General features: G+C 42.6%; 1 protein-coding gene across 14 annotated transcripts in view; it reads left to right on the forward strand.

The window, feature by feature from the left end:
* Positions 1-17,166, forward strand: part of dlg2 (discs, large homolog 2 (Drosophila)) — a 138,716-nt gene that overhangs the window by 16,403 nt on the left and 105,147 nt on the right. For 11 of the 14 annotated variants that reach the window (XM_027273595.1, XM_027273599.1, XM_027273598.1 and 8 more), the window contains exons 3-4: positions 3,867-4,024; positions 8,557-8,625. In XM_027273595.1, coding sequence (XP_027129396.1) covers positions 3,867-4,024; positions 8,557-8,625 — 227 coding nt within the window. Of the gene's footprint in view, positions 1-2,468; positions 2,513-3,866; positions 4,025-8,556; positions 8,626-11,365; positions 11,506-17,166 lie in introns of those variants that run through there. The other 3 variants (XM_027273602.1, XM_027273596.1, XM_027273610.1) reach the window with 3 other exon arrangements.

Here is a 17,166-nt window from a genome sequence, read left to right on the forward strand (position 1 = left end):
GTTAAAGGAAGCTGCCATATGCGGAACATATGTGTCAAAGAGGATGCAAATCTCTGCAGGATTGCAGGGTTGCCTAGGAAACCCAAAACGGGCCGAGAGCAGCATGCAAACAGTCGAGTGCTTGGAAGCCGAGGAGAGGTGATGTGACCAGAGAAAGTGAGGCACCTTTTAAAGGATGAAGGCATTTAGTGTTACTGCTTTAACAACATATGCAATGATGTCGAGGTAATTTATTTTCCCACGGACATAAAGAAAAACACATTATGAGAATTTTTAAAGAAGAACCCCTGAATAAGAAGGACTGGATCCAAAGTATCAAAGTTGGATTTATTATTCTTGTACAAGAAGGAGCGTTTAACTATCAATTGGTTCTTATACTTTTTTAAAAAATGGGCTGTCTCGGACACCTCCCCACTGATACAGATAATATCATAACATTCCTTTTTGGTTTTCTGCTCAAGAATGAGCATTTTATTTTATATCCACATGGTACTCCCCTAGTCTGTCTCTCCTGTCCTTGTACTACTGATTTATAATTGTTTCTCCCTGCCAGCCTCAGTAAATCAGAGGCCAACTAAGGGAAGAATGCGAGACATGCAAAAGAAAGGACACACACACACACACTATCTATATGAGGTAAAACCTCTGTACCTCAGTGTAATCCTAATTTTTATAACACACATTACCCATAAACAAACAATAAAGACGTCCTATACTGCTGCTGATGCTGCTACACTGGATGCAGGGCTTCGTTTTAAACACCATAAATCAAAAATGCTTTATTTAAACTTTAAAATGAGATTTGAACTGATAATAACAACAACAATAATAATAATAATAATAATTAGTCCTTATTTCAGTGAGAAATCTTCATGTTCGCCTCATTTCTGCGCTCGTCTCTCGAGTTGTTGAGGCAACAAAATGCAAAATGTAAAGTTTGTTTTTGTGGATTATGTTGATACTGAACGGAGACTGTGGTCATGTGACGTCCTTTATTGGACACGTAATGAATTGATGAATTGTTCAATATTTCTTAAAGGGACGGCACATGGAACTGATAATATGTTTATTTCTGAACGTTCTGTCAACGCTACAGAAACACTAGGTAACTGTTAAGTATGATAAGGTTGTCTGGATGTTGTGTATTGTCGTGGCTGATCAGGTTTATTATCATGTGTGCAGGAAATGGTCACTACTTGACGTTCATCTTTGTTACAATCTAAGATGGATGAAAACATTTAATATAATGTTAATGTAACCGCCATTAGAGCACCTTTAAAGAGCGATACATGTCGTTAGTGCTGTCTCGCTCTATATCAGCATTAATGGACTGTCCAATCTAATCAGCCAGTCTGAACTAATTGTTGTATAAATGGTAATAAAAATCTCTCCAGCTGAGCAGTTCTGTGTGTCTGTGCTGGCCGTCACGATACATGTGGCCCTGCTGACAGCAGTACTCAGCAGATTGGGATTTTGTTGTCGTATCTTCTGATAAATCCTGTGGATCATCAGTTAATGCCGAGGGCTTAACCCATACTTCCACTGTTAAAGTGTAATTACATGAATAAACATTTTGCTGTTTCCTGTTATATAACTTGATGAATTTCCGGTCGATGCATTCACCTGTCTCACTTTTTAACGTTAGAAGTTCACCTGCCGCACGATAACTCTGAAGGCTGAGAGGAGCATATGCACACGCCAGTTTGGGATATTTGTTAAGCAAATATTTAAAATGCACAAACAGTTTATTTCACTTCATGCTCGCTCTGTGCTTGTTGTGATTTTTGCTCTCATGCTGTCTGTGATAAAAGATCATCTCAGTAGGAGGAGGGCGGTGTTACGCACAACTTTACACCTGCAGACGGGCCCCATTCACAAAAACTGACTAACTTTAATTATAACTTTATAAACTTTATAAAGTATCCATCCAAACATCTCTCATCTAAATGTAGGGAACGTCCTGATGACATATTCTCACACAGTACGATCAAGACGGGTCAGAAAAATGAAATATTTAATGTACTATTTAATTAACTGAAGGTTTAAAATCTTAAAATCTGGCATTTAACCTGTGCAGCATGATTTAAAATCTTAAAATCTGGCATTTAACCTGTGCAGCATGATAAAAAACAACATTAGTGTAGCAGAGTTTGTAGATATTAATCTCTATAAACAGATATCTGCAGATATGTATTGATATTCGATAGAGCTCAGAGGAGATTTGGGGGCCTGGTTGCTGATGAGCCGTTGAAGCACTTCATCTGTTCATTAAGGAGAGAGTTTCTGGCTGTGTTAAGCACATTACCCAGAGGAGAGCTGAATTAGAAATCAGCCACGCCGGGTGTAAGGTCATTGTCTGAACTGAAGGGAACAGGCGGCCTCTGTGTCTGAGGATTAGGCTCGCTGGTCGCTTGCCACCAGGCATCTGGTCCTCCCACAGCACAGCACTGTTTCACGGGATAGCAGCGGCAACGCAACATGAGCGGAGAGAGCAGGGAGGTTTTACTGCACTGTGAGTTACACTTGGCAATTTCCTGACTGTCATTTTAAAGCTGAAGATTTCTTTTGATTGTCAATTTCACAGCTGTGCTGGTTTAGACGTGGAGCTGCTGATGGACGTCTGCTTAGATCTTCTCTTTAGTAACATTTTGAGTTCTTTTACAGTGAAACAAGTTACGACGAGACAAATTTGAAAGCGTCTGCGTCACATGCTGTGTGGCAGAGTTTGATTTTACTGCATATCTTTAATATAATAATAATAAATAAATGTTTTGCAGCACACATATTCTCACCCTGCTGTACTCCAACCATTCAAGAGCTTTTGGGGATTTGCATAAGATTTTCTGCATTCATTTGCATTCATAACAGCCTGTTTCCATCTGAATTACAAAAAAAAAGATAGCACTGTTTTTTGTTTGTTTGTTTTTACTCCACCAGTATTTAATATTAATTATTTATTGACGTCTTTTCATGTCTTTCCTGTTTCTAAAAACAGAATTCACTGGGCTGGTTTGTGTGTTTGAGTGGGACAGACACATGATCCCGCGTCTGGTGCTGAATGCTAATAGTTTGTTTTTGTTAAGATCTATTTAAATGTAAATGCGTCTTTTTATCTGTAGGCGCCGAGGCGTTGGACGCGGCGTGGCGGATCACTTGTTGTAGTCGGAGATCTTTGGTTAAAAACGCGGTTATCCATTCAGAAAAAAAGGTGTTTGCGTTTCTAAAACAATAACAGCATCTGAACTGGGCGCCAAACAAAGACACAGTGTAGATGCTTTGTGGTAGATGTTGTAATGATGCACCAACAGACGTGAGTCCATCACTGCAGAAGGTTCTGGTGCAGCTCGGCTGATGAAGCCATGACTCATACTGACACCGTGGAAATGTTTGCACCAACTCCTGCACTGATGTTGTTGATGAGGGAAACATGCAGCTTGTTGCAGTCCCATTGTATGTGTGTGACATAGTATCCATGATGTCACCTAAAGTTTTCAGAAGAGTTGCTCTGATCGCTGCCGTCCTGCACGACACCAGCTCCGCTCCCGGTCAGCAGTTTACTTCACTGTCCGTCATAAACTCTGTAAATCACAGAGAGTTGAGGCGGAGCAGCCGGAGGACATCAGAGGGAAAACCAGAAAACATTTCCTCCATAAAATATGATCCAGTTTCACCAGAACCAGTGAAACAGTTGCTGCTGTGTGACGAATGGCAGAGACGCCGTTCACCTGGAGTCAGTGCAGCATCAACATGATTTCACAGTCTATGAGAAAAGTTACACTATGTTGCTTCAACTGTTTTCTGTGAGTCAGCCAGCTCTGAGTCATGTAATAATACCTAACTACAATAATAACTATATATTTCCACAGATATCCAGGAGTTCTATGAAGTGACGCTGCTCAACACGCAGAAGAGCTGCGAACAGAAGCTGGAGGAGGTCAACCACATGGCCGACAAGTGGGAGAAGAGTGTGTCTGTACAAAACTCTGAGCTCGCACACTCTGCATGTCCGGTGGAGGAGGAGGAGGTGAGTGTGTGTGTGTGGAGCCAAGCGTTTAAAAGAAGCCAGTAAAAAACATCTCCAGACTGCAGGAGATGTGCTGGTTGTGGAGAAGTTGCTGAAGTCAAAGGTCAATGGTCAGGAGTTCAGAAAGTGTTCAGCAGCCTCTGATGTCTTATGCTGTATTATTTATTGAATTAGAGACACTCTCAAAGTTCATCAGAAGTGCCTGAGTCGGTCTCACATTCTGCCCAACTCATCCTGGTGGATCGACTTTAAACCCCAAGATAACACCACAAATACTACACGCCCAGAATTAGTCAAAGAGAATGTCTTTACCCATGGAGGTGTTATTGTCAGCATGTTCTAGTCTGGAGACACAGATGTCTGTTTACGCAGATTGGACCGTCAACAACAAGCTATCTATTATGTCTATGAAGGCAGCAACAGGTCTCTGTGACCCTGGACACCACAGTGTTGAGATAGACTGGCCAAAACAACTAATACTGCTGAGGACCTCAAGGCCCACACGGGACCTTGTGTTACCTCAGGATTTAAGCGGCAGGAGAAGACAACAAGGTGTTAACCATAACATCCTGATAAAGCTCATACCTGGAAGGCAAAATTGAGACAAACATTACATGACAGAAAAAAACTTCATCATCAACAACAAATAAGAGAGAAAAGAAGCATGTTCACTGAAGAGGGAAATTGAAATCAGCGGTTTTATATCTTGAATTTGGGGAACAGGCAGCAGAAGCTCTTCTAATGTCGCAGACTGCATAGAAACATAATTTATCGTTATTGCTTTGACAGCAGGGAGTTCGTTCATGTGTTTAGACGTGTGGCGGACAGGATTGTGTCGTGAAAGCGACTTGATAAAGATAAGTTGTAAGAAATACTGCCGCTCCTCGTTACTTTAAAGGGTTCCTCCAGCAGTTTTACACGTTAAATTCAGATTATTTGAACAACACTTTGTGACAGCAGTTGTATAATAAAATACAAGTTGACAGAAAACCTGACTTAAAGGGAAATATATCAAACTGTTTGCTAATTTCTAATAGTCCTACATCTAAAATAACCCCTGATAAAGTGTCTGATCACGATCGACCAACAGTATTATATTTTTTTTACACCATGTATTTGATCCAGAATCTCCTCTGTTCATATCGTTGGCTGATGTATGTTGTTATTGTTGCAATGCTGTGTCAAAGCTCCTTAAATGAGCCTGGAATACTTTGTAATACTCGGTATTCACGAGTAATTTATGAGATATAATTCTGAAACTATACATATTCTTTTTAAGCTGTGACTGGCTGCTTATGTCATCGAACTCCTTTAAAAATATGAAATCCCACATCGACCCAAATACACGTGAGCTTTAATTTATTTTCAGGATTAATGTAGGATAACACACATCACACGGCACGGCACACGTCCTGTCACCTACAGTACATCAGGCTGCATGTATTTACAGTCTGAGAGAGCATGTGCTCTTTGGAGGAGGCTAAATTAAGAAAGACGCCGTGTGTGTGTGTGTGTGTGTGTGTGCACGTGTGTGTTGTATGTTGTAACACACTCACACTGTGACATTCTAATTAAGGGGAATGAATAGCGGCGCTGAGTGGTTGAGGGCCATGAAGGACTGAGGAAGCATGAGAGATATGAAAGATTCATCCAAATGTGTCTTTGCAGTGTCCTCTGTCACATGCTGCGTTATGAGTCTTATCATAAATGACGAGATACTCTGCATATTAACAACAAAAAGAAGGAAATTCATTTATTTTAATTTAGTTTTTTAAATGAAACGAGCGGCAAAGCTGAAACCATGAAGTCCGATAATACAAAATGTATGAACGAGCTTCATTATTCAGTCAGTTCATCCTATTTATATATTAGAGTGCATGTTCTACTACATATATTACAGTACATGTTCTACTACATATATTACAGTACATGTTCTACTACATATATTACAGTACATGTTCTACCTGCCCGGCCTGTGATTGGCTGACATTCTTGCCCTCCTCACCTTGATCTCAGTCCTCCTCATGTCTAAACCAACTCAAACCCAGGAAGGTAGCGAGTACTGACCAGCATGTTTTTATCCATCTGTTGTGTGAACTCTAGTTTTAAAGTCAGATTCGACCCGGATCATTTGACTCCAGCTCCTTCTCTGTGAGTTATTCCTGCTAATCAGACAGAAATAGAATTAGCTGTGGTTGATTTCTGGCTGTCGGACACCCGCGTACCATCCTCCGCTCTGTTACAGTGTTGTGTTTTTGCACAGTGTCTGTGTGATCTCCTCAGAGTTAGTACGAGGATGAATGTGTCCTTAATGTGACAGCCATCGTTACAGAAATTTCAAGTTTGCACATAAACATGAGAGAAGAACTTTGAACTGTTGTTAAATCCAGACGAGCCGTGTCAATAATAGCATGTTTGACTTTGAATGGGACCTGTTTGGTAATCCAGCAGTAATCCTATTTGTCTGTACAGTCACGACCTCATGCATCATAGCTGCAGTTTTTCTGCAGTAACAGTAAAAAAACTGATCATAAAGGACATGATTATGTATTTTTAAATGTACCGTGTGTACACAATGTGTACATGATTTAAAATAGCCTCACTGTAACAGCAGGAGCTGCTGATCCACCTCGCTGAGGTCATCCAGCAGTAGCAGGATCGGGATGAGTGGAGGGGATTAGAAGAGTCCTCGGAGAGCGATGACCCCGTCATGAGGTCATCAATACACCACGAACAGCCCTCTGAAGATTAGGCAAATGTCTTGTGGAATAATGACACGGCAGATGGCCCCATCCAAATAAATGAGCGGGGGGTCCACAGGGGTTATTCAGATACATAAACCAGAACAAACATGTTCAGGGTTTGTTTGTGAGATTTGGACAGACGAACGATGAAAACAAAAGTCCACATGTGCAGCTCAGCTAAGCTGAATTAAATGAATAAAATGTGCATGATGGAAACAGAAATAAAAAAAAAAAAAACAAATCACAGAAATATCATAAACAATAACATAATAATAATAATAACTTTATTTATACAGCACCTTTTAAAAACAGAGTTTACAAAGTGCTTCAGACGATATAAAACAATTAAAGCTAAATACATAAAAATGGGATAAAAACACAGAACGATAAATTAAATAAAGCAACAATAAAATAAAATAAAAATGCTAAAAATGAGAAGAAATAATAAAAAAACAAATCACAGAAATATCACAAACAATAACATAATAATAATAATAACTTTATTTATACAGCACCTTTTAAAAACAGAGTTTTCAAAGTGCTTCAGACAATATGAAACAATTAAAGCTAAATATATAAAAATGTGATAAAAACATAGAACGATAAATTAAATAAAGCAACAATAAAATACAATAAAAATGCTAAAAATGAGAAGAAATAATAAAAATAAATGTAAAAAATAGAATAAAAACAAAAAAAATTAGACATCACATAAAAGCAAGTCTATAAAATTGTAAATAAGATGCGATTTAAAAGAATTCACTGATTCTTCGAGCCCGCTCGCCTTTGGTTTTGACCTTGTACGGTGTCGTCATGTCTTTGCTTTGTGCACTTCAAGACCGATCTGTAAAATCTTCAAATCATTTCTAAAAACAAACAGAAGCCGGTGAGGAGAAGCTAAAATCACTAAGCAGCCGTCTGTCTGATTCTGATTCATGCCGGAGAGAAGTGAGTTACTGTAGTCTGGAAATCTGGAGAGTATTAACGCATGGCAACATTAACTAATGCAGCTCACCATGTTCTATCAGACAGCTGCTCGTCCTCAGTATGCAGAGTCGTGTTAAAGTTCTATAAAACAGCAGGTAACGTCTGTAACGTCTGCTGCTTTGTTGAACTAGTGGACGACGATGTCCCGGGTTCAAATCCTACAGGGGAGCTTCATCTTCATCATCTTTCTTCCCCAAAATCTAGTAAAAAAAGTCATGAGTGAGTTAATATTTGAATGTTACGGCGTGTATCTGATGTTCCACCTGCTCAGTCTGGCTGATTTATCTTTGTGTAACAGCATTAGGCCTGTTCCAAAGAGATGAATGGCTGCCACAGCGACATTATACAGTCTAAACAGGATTGATGTCGGTGTCATGACTTCTCAGCCAGCACGCAGCAGAGCCCAGTCTGCATCTTAATGTTCTGCACTATAAACAGAGGGAGGATAACGCGGGCCTGCGTGTACTCGGGGTTTGTAGCGTGTCTTAGCGTGCCAAGGATTTATTTTTGGTTGCCACAGGCAGATATAGGCTTACGCTTCCTCAGCTTCTAATTAAAGACTTACCAAAGAAGCAGCAGCAGACAGGCTGACCGGCCGACGATGACTCCATCTATCTGCCAGTGCCAGTTCTTACATAACTCTTACAACTGCATCCTGTTACCAGCCTTAGATAGAGCACGCCTACCTGTCCGAGCATCGTGCTGCCTCATTACCTGACGGGCTGATGCACCTGTGGCGTTGTTGTGTTCCACTTTGTGTTGTTGTGTAGAGTTACTTATGCACCTGGTTGTTGTTCCCAGCAGAGGGAGCAGAGCAGCTCAGATCACAGCGGGATGGAGCCAGGAGAGAGCAGCACCAAGACCTCTGTGGTGAGTTATCTCTGGAGGCCATGCATGCTTCCTGTGTGTGTGTGTGTGTGTGTGTGTGTGTGTGCGTTAGCTGTGTGTGATTGTAGTCTCGTTGTGTTTCCATGAACTCGTCTGTGCTCGTTCGTTTTGATCTCACCTCGTCATCCCTCCTGGCACGGTTCATCAGTCCAGTGTAACGCAGCATAACTCAGCTGCACAGTCCAACAACAACCCAAAATATAAATATCTCCACCCTGTGGACGTCGCTGACATGACAGAAGCTGTGTGACATCGAAGTGTTTGAGAGTCGGGGGTGACGGAGCGATCAGGAGCTTTGTTATTTCATATGTAACAAAAATCATGTTTTCTCATATCAGAAAAGTTCCATATCCGTCTGTAGAAATGTTACAGTGTTACATTTTTAAGAAAACAACAACGAGCCGGTCAGACATTTGACCTGCCACACGTGAAACCCTTTTTTTCCACTTTATTCAGCAGATCTGCAGATTCTCAGTCACCATGTCATGACCAGAAAAAGTCTTCTCAGAACGTGCCGGGTCAGCTGCAGGCCAGCTCAGAGAAGTTCAGCAGGCTTTTCAGTAAATCCGTCTTTCGGGCTGTTAGCAGCCGTTGTTCACAAAGTTTGTCACACCTATAAATGAGCGGCGGGCCCCTGACAAAGGGGGCTAAGGCGCTCCTCCTGTCTAATGCAATAAGGTGAAGCCGCCTGAGCCGCATCACCTGAAAACAGATTAGCCCTGTTTGCTCTGCCAGAGAGAGTCTGAGCTGCCGGATGTGTCGAGTGAGAACAGCCGGCGTTTCGGGAGCGTAACGTTGGTGCTGCTTCGTGCCACGAATGAAAGCAGTCATCCAGGTCAGATTCTGCAGCACACCGCTTCACCGGGATGCCTCCAGCAAACAGGTACCAGGACGGGTTAGATGCAGGGAAATGTAGTCCTGTAGTTCAGAGGCTTATTGACTGTGGCTGAGTTTATCTGGGATCCTACTGATGTGGCAGGTTATTGGGTCAAAGCACATGAAGGCCTGTGTTATCTTTTGTGATAAAGAATATGATCAACAGTGTGTTTGTAGTAATAATCTGAATAATCCCTCAAACTGTCGTGAACATATCTGTGTTTTCAGACTTTTCATGAAGATACTGGGCTGAATTATTAACTTGTAATTCTTGATTTTATGAAGTGAAAATTGTCAAGTTTTGTTCTTGAGATGTAGAAACAAATTGAACTTGTTTAGATATTTAAAGTCAGTCAGAAAAGTTTGGATGTTTGCACACAGGAGCGGATCAGACTCTGTTTGAAATGACTTGAGCTAAGAATAATGAAAATGATAAATGATCAAACAATGCCGATATTCTGCTTTAGTTAGTGTCATCTGTTGATTGAGTTAATGAATGTTCATCAGCAGGTGACAGTTGTTATTTAATGATTAACTGAAGGTAGAAATGAGCTGATATTAAAAATCATCTCACTGAATTTAAAGAGACGTTGCTTCTAATAACTTCAGCAGCACTTTGTTTAATCCTTGAATCCAGTTTGTGACGCTGTGATACTGCAAACATTACACAGGAGGATGTTTTATGCTTTTACGTAATCGTTCCTGGAAGATCGAGTCGAGTTTTTTCATGAGAGAGCAAAAGCTTTTTTTTTTTGCATATTCAAGCATCTCGTGAGATCATTTCAAATGACTTTAGACTTTAGTTTCTGGAACTTGTGATGACAAAACACGTTTGTGGGTGGCGACTGAATGAAACTGTTTCTGGCCGTTTAAAAGATGAGATCCATAAAGTTCTAGACGTGTTTGAATCCTTTGATCCGCGTCTTTATTTAAAGTTATTCTAACTGAACTGAACGTTTGCTTTGTTGTCAGCTCATTGTTCCAGAAGTCGCTGTTCGCTCGGTGGTTTTTGTTTCATTCTGTCATTCCTGCTGTCGTCAGCAGTCTTTATGTATCTGTGATACATCGACATGATGATGAGAGATGATGCAGCAAAGAGAGAAACAGAAAGCTCAGGTAACGTTTGCTTTTTGTTCAGATCTGTCAGAAGTTTTTATTCCCTGCTTTTCTTCAGCTTGTAACAAACACACACACACACACACACACACACACACACACACACACTTCTGCAGATGAAATTAAAGCTCCCGTGTTATTATGAAGTTCCAGCAGGCTGCCACAGCAGCTAACAGCGAGCGAGACACAGAGCATGGGAATCTAATTCATTCCCACCGAGCTGACGCTCGCGTCCTTCACTCTCTTCCCTCGCTCACTCGCTCGCTCGCTCATCCCTTAACGCTGCCTTGTCGAGAGAGAGAGAGCGAGAGAGGAGGAGGAGGCGAAGAGGAGAGGAGGAGAGGAGGAGGATGAACTGAGAACGAGAGACAGAGGCTGAATGAGAGGGAGAGAAGCAAAGGAATGATTTTTGGAGGCCAGGCCAGCTGCTAAACGTTTTTTTTCTTTGTGTGAGTGTGTGTGAGTGTGTGTGTGTGTGAGTGTGTGTGTGTGTTTTGGCGGATGACGCACGCTCCGCTCTGAGATGGCGTTAGGAATCCTGATTGCCTTCAGCGCTGTGGAGGAGGCATCCCAATCCTCACAAGGGGCCCACATGCAGTAACGTCTGTCCGCCGTGGCTGCTCTGCCTCGCCGGCGTGTGTGAGTGTGTGTGTGCGACTGTGTGTGTGTGTGTGTGCGTGTTCTCCTCCTCCTCCTTCTTCTTCTTCTTCTTCTTGTTCTTCTTCAGAAAGCTCTACCTGTTCTCATCTCTCCTCCTTCACGCTGGCAGCTCCCTGCTCTCTCTCCTCTGTGTGCTGATATTAGTGGTGATGAATCTGAGCTGAGGTTGAGAGCTCCAGCATGGATTGTCTTTGCATTGTCACCACTAAGGTAAGAGACAAAGCGCGCATGAATGATTCACCTGGAGGAGGGGATGAGAAGGAGACATGGACTGAGACAGAGAGAGAGAGAATGTTTCAGTATTTATGAACGTCTGCACGTGCTCACGTTTGTCTCCACATCTCCAACCTGATTTTTGCTACTGTTGGTTTATATCTTGTTATATTTAGTCCGTGTGTGTGTGTGTGAGAGAGAGAGAGTGATTCACCTCTTCCCTCTAACTACAGCATGTGTGTGTGTGTGTGTGTGTGTGTGTGTGTGTCTGCTGAGACATGGCAGCAGAAGTTGGGTTGAACTTCTGTCGGCGTGCTCGTGGCTCGGCTCGCTCGCTGCAGCCTCTCTGCCCCGCACGGCACACGAGCGCTTCAGAAAGCTGCAGCAAGATAAATATTATTATTATTATTATTATTGCATTGTTATAATATGATGCATGCTGACAGCTGGAGGACAGTGCAGTTTATGGAGCAGTAATGTTGGAGGATTTTTCCTGCAGCACCGGCATAAATGTTCATTTCTCGGTGACTTTCCCATCAGGCTCGGCCGTGTTTGTGTTACATTTCAAATATTTTCCATGATTCAGAGACCGTGCACAGCTTCTTCCTTTAACTTGCTCTTCACATCACATGAGGTCACGCTGACGTCTTGCACAGGCCGTCCTAAGTGAAACTGACAGAGCTCTCTTTGCCATTTATGCGTAAAAAATCTCCATTGAGTGGTTTCTGCAGCCTAAGTATAGGCATGCTCTTCATCCTGCCTGCAGATCTTAAAGATGGTCTCTCTCTCTCTCTCTCTCTCTCTCTTCCTCACATGTTGTGTAGTATGTTGAGGAACGTGGCAGGAGCTGAGACTCCTTCGGTCCTGAAAGCCGTGGTGAAATATTCACGCTGTCTTTTGCATGAAAGCCATTAGCAGGACAGCAGAGCTCCAGTCGGTGCCTCGTGCAAAGGAAGAGGAAAGTGTTGTAACGTTACCGTACGCAAAACATCAAATGTAATCTGCTTCCATTCACATCCAGATCTGCTTCCATGTGTGTGTGTGTGTGTGGGTTTGCATCCATAGCATTGCCACAATAGCTGTTATGCAATCCAGTTATCTGAGGGAGGTTATCATTCATCCAAAGTCAATCAGTTAATTGCTTCAGTTATTAATGAAGTAAAAAATGAAATATCAGTCTCAAATATGAGATTAGAAATCGCTGCATTTCTTTTGAGTTTGACTCCGTCGTCTGATCCTCACTTAGAGAGCTGTGAAGCTTTGAATGTCTGTACTCACCGAGTGTCCTTGAGCAGGTGAACGACAGAGAGTGTCACTGACTTCACGTCATCAGTTTCTTTCAGTCGACGTTGGCAGAGTTTCCCCCGGACGCTGTGAACGGGCTTTGTAGTCGGCCTGTTCTCAAAAGTGTGCCGCTCACTTACATGATAACTGGTAACAAGCATGGCTGCTAAAATCAGTTCAAACTTTACCATCGTGACAGCGACACTGTTTGAAAATGAAATTCATAAACTGTAAAATGAGCTTTGTAGGAGTTCTGGTGTCACTGTGTGATGTCAGCTGATCAGCAAACTTAAGACTGATGCTGTGTAACCGACTTCATGGATCCTCTTCACCTGTGCTCTGCTTAAACGACATTTGATCATGTCACACATGAATGTGAAGCTGTGTAAAGCAGCTGATTCAAGACAATTTAACGCATTAATATCCTGTAATTATCACTTCGGCGTAGTTGTCAGTCTTTGTATTGTCTCCCATCATCAGCGTGTGCGACATAAACGGCGTCGAATGTGAATCTGTGACTTTCAGACGGGCGGACCTGAGGTGGTGAGGGCTCCCTGCTGAGCCCCCCGCTGACCGAGAGACGCCTGCTGAGACGACACAGCTGACCGAGCGAACCACAGTGAGCGCTTCACTACTTAACGCTCTGTGATGCAACAACAGTCAAACTCTGAAATACCACCTGAAAATACTGAGAGCAGGACTTTGTGTCGGTGTTGGACAGACACTGGAGGACAGAGGACAGACTGGATTCAGGATGAATACATTACCCAGCAGTCATAGTTAGCTGTCATGAGATCCTGTGAGCGCTCAGCTCTCCATAATGAATGCGCACAGCATAATCATGTAGAGTTTCATTCCATAGCCACGTTATGTAATGCTTCATGATGTGTGCTGCATTCAGACACACAGGAAGAAATCACTCCTACATGTGAGCGTGTTGACTCTGCCACCGCTGCTGTTTTTAGATCATCTCTCTCATCTGGATTCAACCAGCAACCAGCAACCAGCAACCAGCAATTCATTCTTACTACAGAAATGTTGACACACAATCACACAAACTTGTTTGGTTATTTTTTTATTCAAGTTCTCCCAGCTTGTTGTTTTTACGATGAATATTCATAAGAACAGCACAGATATAATGTTCATCGTTCAGTACGTTCCCTCGGATGTTGTCGCGTCAGCAAAAGTGCAGTTTGGATCCGTGAAGCGTCCTCGACCTCGCGGAGTCCTTCTGATCCTCACACGCTCAGATCCTCCTTACGCCGCCGCGTGCTCTCGTTTTTTAGCCTTCCCTCCTTTAATCGGCGACTTTCAGCCCTTTTGAAATGTGACTTTGTCTTCGTGGAAGGTCGATAACGTTAATTCAGAAATTACAGAAAGAGCCAGAGGTCTTTGTTGTTGTTTATGTACTCATGAATATCGCGCACCATCTTCAGATATTTGATATTTTCTATTTCTAACCTACGCGAGGTGTACTCAGTCGTCTGCGTACTTGCCAGTCTCCACTTTCTGCACCTTCTCTGTTTTGTGTTGCACTCTTTGGAAATTCCCTCCGAGTGCGAGCGACACATTTTATTTTCACCACACGAGCTGCGAACACTTTCCTCACCCCCTTTTTTCTCGATTCGCCGTTTTTAAAAATATCCCAGCCTGAGTTTGATCCAGAACACGTCTGCTGATCTAAAGGTTTTCACAGAGCCGTGTGGTCAGCGACGTGACCTCGAGGTGCAAACACTGACCTCCAGCTCCCCTGTAGAGTCGGAAGCATCCCGCGGTCTCAGGATAGAGGTTGTTTGCTCCGGGCGAGCGGCTTTAACTGTGATCTTATTTTTAATGCAGATATTTTAGTCGTTCGTTTAATCATTTTCAAGGACATGGATGGAATTTTTGTCAACTAATCAACTTGCAATGAAAAAACAGCGACACAGGGTGATCCAGAGGTTTGGACTGGAGCTCTGGACACACTGCTGGTGGGTCCACATGGCAGCGGGTCCTTCAGGTCCTGCAGCAGCGCTGAGCTCAGCTTTATATTCATGCACGTCGCTGCAGTTTGCTGAGAACCGTCACTCAAATAAGCAATTTCTCCTTCTCAGCCACAAACAAATCAGTTCCCTGGAGTTCACGGAGAGCTCTCTGGAGAAGACCGAACAATATCCAACGAAAACATTCAGAGAAAACCTCGAACATGGAACAGGAAAGGTGATTTCAAACAGCTGGCTCACGTTGTTAGGTGCCATCACTCACACAGTCGTACTGTCGTCTCATTGAGGTGAAACACTTTAAGTCTGCTGGAGTAAATCTGACCCACTGCTGGAAACTGGGACGCGTTACTAACGTTGAACATTCGGCCCGTGGGTCAAAACAGGCCGTGCAGAGCGTTCAGCCTGGAGACATTAGAGAAGAGTTCTACGTGTTCTTTTTACGTTTCGCTCTCAGGTCTGTAATCGGTTTGTAATAATCGACTTGCAGTCTGGCTCTTTGTGTCAGCTTGGACACCGTTTGTCAGTTATTACCCCAAATTCTGCAAAAGTTTGTGCATGTTTAGGACGACTGTACGTTTCTCTGTGACGAGCGTCAACGTAACGAAGCTGCGCTCAAAGCTCAAACACTTAGATGAGATCCTGAAGGATTCAGACACCTCTGACTGAATGTTTTGTGGGTTAGGGTTGGACAGGGACGGTGTAAAAAATGTGAATGTCCTCCTGCAGAGCCGGTGTTCAGTTTGACCATTCAGGGCTCCTGTAGAGAGACGAAGAAATATCTGGAGCTGTAAAAGTCTCATTTTCGACTCTTGCATAGATGAATATTATATTCATGACACATATCAGACACAGCGAGCCTGACAGTTTGCACAACATGTTGAAACACCAGCGATCGGCCCGACTCCTTCAGCGCGTCTATTTTTGCCTCAGTCGACAGACCGTGTCTGTCTGTGCGGTCAGAGCCTGCTCGGCCTGGCAAGTTGAAATCTTAGAAGAATTCATCTCAGGAAATATGATGAGGTAATAATCTATCTATCTGTCTGACTGTGGATTACACAGTTTAGCAGCATGAAGCTCGTGCTTCTTGTTCGAGCCCGGCCTGGGTCCCCTGCAACAGTAATAAAACTTTCCTCCCACTACAGGGCGACCCGCTGCGTGGATTTGTGATCAGTTGTGTTGCCTGGAAACAGCACTGCCTCTCTGTGAGGGGTGAAGAGGACAGACTTTGTGGAAAGGGCAAACAGTTTGTTTCCTTTGTTGTGTTCTGTGTTTAAGTCGGATCATTGTGCTGAGCGAGTTCAGCGAGGCGGTTCAGTCGTCAGGTTGTTTTTCAGGCTCGTGCACGTTGATCAGAAATGACGAAGACGCCGTGAAACACTGGTGATGTTTGATGCTGCTGTATTAAAGTATAATCATGTAAATATTATATTTAAAGTTTTGAGTTATGTTGTTTCTGGAGCAGCAGCAGCAGCAAAGTCGCTTCATAAACTCAATAATGTCTCACTGGAAACATCTAAAATGTCAAATCACCAAACTGAGTGAAGTTTAGAAAGATTGAAGAAAATCTTCTTCTTCTCCTCCGACGTGATTCACTGTCTGCAGGTGAAGAGAGGACGGGCCCCTCCCGCTCATAATTTAATCCATTAAAACTTCGACCGTCGTTTATTTTGAATTTTGGGGGGAGTTTTTTGTTCTACTGTTGTCACCGTCGTGCTAGGCTGCCTAAAGGAAGTCCAAGAATTTGCCAAATTTGAAGTGAGCGTAGTTCACTTCAGATGCAGCTCAGTCCGTTGCAGTCACGTTCTCTTTTGTTGGATCTCCAAACTCGTGCTCATGTTCGGGAAGACTGCATTGAGAGCTTGTGGAAGTGGCGTACAGTACTAGAAGTTAGTTCTGACCCCTGAAAAATGTGAAAATATAAAATAAAAGTCTCTTCAGATCAATAAAAGTTAGTTTTACAGTCCACCATCATCCAGTTTGGATATTTTGCTGTGGAGCAGTTCCAGCATGACGGTTAACCTTCGTCTTTCTTCAGAGATTACATCGTGAGCTGTTGTAGCACCACATGATTTCTAGAAAGTTTTAGTAAATAAACCAAGACAGCTGATCTTTTTTTGGAAGAAGGTGCCATTTTTACTGTTGCTTTTCTTCTTAATAGCATTTAAAGAACTTCTAATATTATCAGTAATATAAGTATGTCAGTGAGCTCCAGCAGCACATCAGGGCCTCGTCCTTATTTCACTAAAGGGTCACATCGAGGTTCGGCATGAAATGGAACAAAACTGACATGACTAGAAAAATAAAGAAGTATTTTAGAGTTTATGATATAACATGTATGTGTTTCAGAACACACGAGATTTGTACAAACAGTTTTATTTGATGTAGGTTAACA

This window comes from Larimichthys crocea, chromosome XXII (assembly GCF_000972845.2).
Source record: "Larimichthys crocea isolate SSNF chromosome XXII, L_crocea_2.0, whole genome shotgun sequence".
NCBI classification, from domain to species: Eukaryota; Metazoa; Chordata; class Actinopteri; family Sciaenidae; genus Larimichthys; species Larimichthys crocea.